A 5,620-nucleotide genomic window follows, 5' to 3' on the forward strand; every position below is an offset into this window, starting at 1 on the left:
CCGCGCTGCCTCCAACCAGCGCTCGGTCTCCTCCTCCTCGGGCTCCTTCCAGCCGCCGCCGCCGCCGCCGCCGCTGCCGCACGCCGCCGACCGGCAGCCCCTCTTCCCGGGGGGCTCCAGCAGCGGCGGCAGCCGGCGGGGCTCGGGGTCGAGCTCGGGCTCGGCGCGGCCCCGCCGCCCCCGCAGCCCCCGCAGCAGCACCGAGGAGGAGGAGGAGGAGGAGGAGGAGGAGGAGGAAGAGGAGGAGGAGGACAGCATCAGCATCAGCAAGCCCCTGGTGCCGCCGCCCGCCGCCCCGCTGCCCGCCGCCGCCTCGCCGCTCCCCAGCAGCAGCAGCAGCAGCGGCGGCGGCGGCGGCGGCGGGAGCCCGGGCCGCAGCATGACGGCGGCGGAGCTGTACGGGGTGGCGGCGGCGGGCGGCGGGGCGGCGGGCGGCGGGTCCGCGGCGGGGGCGCTGCTGGGGCCCGGCGGGGCGGCGGGCGGGCGGCGCTGGGGCTTCCAGGCGCTGTCCCTGGTGCTGCTGCTGGGCCAGGGCGCGCTGCTGGACCTCTATCTGATCGCCGTCACCGACCTGTACTGGTGCAGCTGGATCGCCACCGACCTGGTGCTGGCGGCCGGCTGGGGCATCTTCTTCTGCCGCAACAGTCGGGCGCGCCGCCGGGAGCGGCCCCCGCCGCCCCCCGGGCCGCCCCCGCCGCACCCGCTGCTGCTGCACGGCCCCCCCGGCGGCCGCGGGGCCGGGGGCCGCGGGGCCGGGGGCCCCCCCCGCGGCGGCGACTTCGCCTACGCGCACCTCGCCTGGCTCATCTACTCCATCGCCTTCACGCCCAAGGCGGCGCTGATCCTGGGCACCTCCATCCTGGAGCTGATCGAGCTGCGCCTGCCGCTGGGCACCACCGGCTTCCGCATCACCCTGGCGCTCTCCGCCCCGCTGCTGTACTGCCTGCTGCGGGCCATCGGCACCGAGGGCTCCGGGCAGCTGCTCCTGCCGCCGCAGCCCCCGCCGCAGCACCGCGCCGCCGCCGCCTTCCTCGCCACCTGCCTCGACCTGCTCGACAGCTTCTCCTTGCTGGAGCTGGTGCTGCAGCCCGGCCGGCCGGCGCCGCTGCCCCCCCCGCTGCGCTACCTCCTCATCGCCGTCTACTTCCTCTGCCTGGCCTCGCCGGTGCTGTGGCTCTACGAGCTCAGCGCCGCCCGCCCCCCCGGCGCCGCCCGCCTCACCCTCCACCTCCTGCTGCCCGCCGGGCTGCTGGACGCCCCGCTCCTGGCGCTCCGCTGCCTCCTGCTCCTGCGCTACCAGCAGCCGCTCTCCCTTTTCATGCTGAAGAACCTTTTCTTCCTGGCCTGCCGCGGTCTGGAGGCCCTGGAGACCTGCTGCCTCCTCCGCCCCGCCGCCGCCCCACCGCCCGCCAAGTACGGCCCCGCCGCTGCCGCCCCCGCCGCCGCCCCGCTGGCCCACGGGCTCTCCGACGCCGACGTGGGCCCCCACGGGTATGTGAACGCCTTGGCGGTCACCGCGCAGGGCTGAGCCACCGACCCCGGCCGCCGCACCCGGAGGGGCTCCCGCCGACCCCGGGCCCGCTCCCCGCAGAGTCTCTCTGCGTTTCTGCTCAGGTTCCCGCCGCCGTGGCCGAGCAGGGGAAGGGGACGCGGGCCCCCCTGTCGGACTCTCGCTCTCCTCCTCCCTTCCCCCCGGACAAATCCGTCGGCGGACGCTCAGCACAGACCTGACCGCCTGCAGGAGCCGACGGCTGGCCCTTGCCCCTGGAAGACGCACCTGCCTTTCACGACGAGGCTTCTTCTAGTGCTTCTGCCCCTCCGCACGGTTTGGAGGGTCCCACTCTTCCTCTCCCACTCCCCGCCAGGACATCGTGTTGCTTTGTGACCGTACAGGTTTAGTTTTTTTCCCTTTCCCCCTAAGCAACAGGGACCAGTGGATTTTGTCCGCTCCTTTAAGAATTCCTGCCGACCACCACGACGAGATGCGAGAGGGGTCTGACCAGCAGAGACGTGCCTTCGGGGTGCGGGCAGGACAAAAGGAAGCACGCTTTGGTTTCGCTGGGTCTTGCAAAGCTGCCACCTCTGTGTCCCAGCAGCAGAGCTGCAGGGGTCTTTGCGTGCCAGCTGGGGAACCTCTGGGAACATGCCGGCCATCTGGTCTTTTCAAGCCTAGGAGCCACTTTCTCCAAGCTGAAGATGTCTACCTCTGTGCTTCAAACTTTTGCATCTTATGTTGACTTCACACGCTAAAGAAACACGCGAATCCAGCATGGACATAATCCAGGGGCTTAGACCCCATTTCACTACCACTGAGACATTTATTTCTGGTGAGAACAGGGTTTACAGCAGCCTACTGCTTGCTTCAGACAGCAGCACCCACACGCTGGGGCTCTCATTTCTCTGTGAATATGCATGTTTATGGGATCAGTGTTGTTTTTTTTTACGCAGAGCATAGGGACTCCCTTTACACAGGCCGGGAAGGCTGGAAAGATTTCCTCTGGCCGCCCTCCATGTCTGTTTGTGAAAGCAGACACGGGGCTAAGCCTGCAAACCACCCCCTCTCAAACAGCAGAGCAGAGGATGTCAGCGCTGCTCAGAGTGGGCCCCATGCGCGGCGAGCCCCCCTCTGCAGCACAGAGCTCCTGAGCTTTGGTGAAAGCCCACACACCAGCATCCTGTCCTCCATGTGCATGTGGTTAAGGGTGGGTGGGAAAAAAGTTAATTGTTATTAACCTCTCATAGAAACACAGTTATCTTTAGGTTTAAGCTCCATGAATGTTCAGTGGGGGTTAAGGCCTGCTCTTCTGCCTGGCTACAGCTGCTCCTGAAACCACCCAAATGGAAGCAGGAGCACAGAGGCCATGTTTGGAGGAAGGACTTTGCCCCTCCCAGGCTTATATTTTGTTATCTGGGCAAGGCTGCATTCGTTGGGAAAACGCCAGTTTCCTGGTCCTGAGCCTTTTTTCAAGCTGTCCTGATGGGAAGGAGAAATAAAGCACAACCAACTGCTACCCAGAGCCGACAGCAGGACCACAGGCGCAGCCCAGACTTCTGCACGCACATCCATTCTCTCCTTCAGGGCTTGGGCTTCAGTGGGACCGAGCCTACATCCCACCTCCCTTTTCACAGAGTGGGATCAACTGCCTGCTCCAGAGGACTGCTACAACAAAATGTTTACAGTCTGGTAACCTCCAGCTCCCACAGATAGACATAGGGGTGCATGGGGCTCTTCTCCCCCGGCTCTCGGGTGGCTGATGAGCTTTGAGGGACTTAAAAGACCCCTAGAGAAGATAGAACAGCGCTATTGCCCCGTTCAGAGGTGCAGCTGGGACGGGTGACTTGCTGCTCTCCCCGCGCCAAATGGAGAGTCAGCAAAGGCTAGGCTTAACTTTCCCACCAGTGCTTTATTTTTAACCTGAGCCCTTATATGGGCAATTGTGTGAATTTCGGCCAGTGGCCTTTCTCTTCAGTAACTTCTTTTTGTCTGGACAATCTTGGTGCTGTGAGTGACCGTGATTGTAAAACTTGGTACTGTGAACTTTTCCTATGTGATGTGAGATGTGTCAAGGGGATGCTAAGTTCCTGGCCAAAGGAGGTGTAATTACAGGTATATTGTGCTTGTACAGATATTTGTTTCCTTGCACCTTCCTTTTTTCAGCATTAAACAGATAGTAAAAGCTCAGAAAGAACTACAGTACTATTTGAGAGAATGAGATGATACCTGTACCTAGAAATAGCCACAATTCAGTAAAAGCTGAAGGAAAAAAAAAACCCAACCCAAAAACCCAACACCAAACTACTTTGCCAAAATCAAGGTGAAGAAATCAAGCTAAAGCTGTTTACCCCAACTATGTTTTGCTGCTCCTATGGCCAAGCTCATGACAGCACTGAAGCACATAGAACATCACCCCTATTACACTGAAGCGTAAGCGTAGTTGAGACACTGTAAGAATCACAGCAGAATTATTAACAAGTCTTACTTCAGTACCCCTTCGCAGCACGTAACCAAGTTGCTGTTTCAACAGTGAGTGCCTTTTTCCATTTAAGACATGACTGAGAAAATGGCATATTTGAAATTTATCTAGCCATGGCGTATTTAAACCATTAACATCAAAATCACAGTTCAAATTTTTCTGTGGATGCCTGGGACAGATGACCTTGCAAAATAATGCTTCTGTTGCATAAAATTCCTTTGGAGAAAAAGTGGTTCTTTGTAATGGCTTGGTTTCTAGTAGGTGTGCTGTTTGGAGAACGTAAAGCTCTCATTGTAGTTGGCTGCACAGAAGCCCCCTTGCAACTAAAAAGGCAGCTCTGCTGCCACTTCTGTTAGTTACTACAGAGAAACATTTAAAGCTCTTTAATGCCTTGTCTGCTCCACCTTTTGAATTCCCTGCTCTTTGGTAGTTGAGCTCTCACTTCCATTTAAACCCTTCCACTCCATAATAGATCTGTTTGCAAAAGAGATAGAGGTACCATTAAAGTGCAAACAATACCTCACCTGATGCACCTTGCACACCTACTGCATATTCTGCCAACATTAAATTACCAGCCCAGGTCAGTAACACTTTGCTAAATGAAGTTGTGCTATACTAAGACATACACCCCTTGGGATTCTGTACAAGCCTTCTAACACAACTCAGTTGTTTAGCATTTTATTGTTCTGTTTGCTATCCTGACAAGAGAGATGACTACCCCCAGGAGGGGAACTGAAGTGAGAGATAAGGCCTGCGGCTAGCAGACACTTGGCATCCCCCCGCATTAATCAGAACTTGTATTTTTTAAAAAGCAAGATTGTTAAAATAAAATTAGAAACTTGTGACTGATTTTGCTTTTTTCCCCTCCTTTGAGTCTTGCTGGGCTATTCAATTTTGCACTCAGGGACCAACAGATGCATTAAAAATGACTTGATTTCCTCATGTTCGATTGCTGAAATAGCATCTGGATTTCTCCCTCAAACAATCTTCTTGTAAGCGAAAGTGAATTCTAAAAGCTGTAACACCAAGGGAGTTATCTGAGAGGGAGTGACTAAGGCAAGAAAATCCATATGACACTTGTGAGCTTCCTATTTAAGTGATTTACAGGAATTCATACCACTTGAAAAAGGCTCATGGGGAAAAAAATTGCACATTTACATGTTAATTGCTGTAAGATAAAAGAAACTTTAAGAAGTGGAATCATCGAGATGACAATTATTCACATAACCTGAGAAATTGGTTCTCACTGGAGAAGCCTTGAGATCACAGCTGCCTCTTGCTTAGCTCCCGCTGAGTTAGGTCCTGCACGGAAAGGAAACAAAGGTGGCACCCAGTCTTAAGTTTGGATCTATGCAGGGATTGTCCCTTTGTTAGTCCCTCTAGGCATCTGGCTGCAGAGAAAGCAAGTTTTCCCTCACAGTCCTTCCTCACTGGCCAGCCCCGCGCAGGAATTACAAACATTTAACACCCATTGTGAAGGAACATGAGCTCCCCACACCTGAGGGCCCTCACCTGTATCCAGCAGCAGAGTGCTTTGCAGGAATGTTTTGGTATTTGCCAACCAGTTCAGTTCTGGTTCTTGGTTTTGCCTCAGATTTCTATAAGAAATACTACCATAAAGAATTTTGCAGAATTGAGGACATAAG

At 56.1% G+C, this 5,620-nt stretch overlaps 1 protein-coding gene across 1 annotated transcript; it reads left to right on the forward strand.

Annotated features, from left to right (window-relative positions):
• Positions 1 to 379: 379 nt before the first annotated feature.
• TMEM121B (transmembrane protein 121B) lies at positions 380 to 4,824 on the forward strand. Its single transcript, XM_075089011.1, has one exon. It carries the CDS (start codon positions 380 to 382, stop codon positions 1,526 to 1,528), a length of 1,149 nt encoding a protein of 382 aa, XP_074945112.1. The 3' UTR covers positions 1,529 to 4,824.
• The last annotated feature ends 796 nt before the right edge of the window (positions 4,825 to 5,620 follow it).

Source organism: Phalacrocorax aristotelis, chromosome 1 (assembly GCF_949628215.1).
Source record: "Phalacrocorax aristotelis chromosome 1, bGulAri2.1, whole genome shotgun sequence".
In the NCBI taxonomy this organism is placed as follows: domain Eukaryota; kingdom Metazoa; phylum Chordata; class Aves; order Suliformes; family Phalacrocoracidae; genus Phalacrocorax; species Phalacrocorax aristotelis.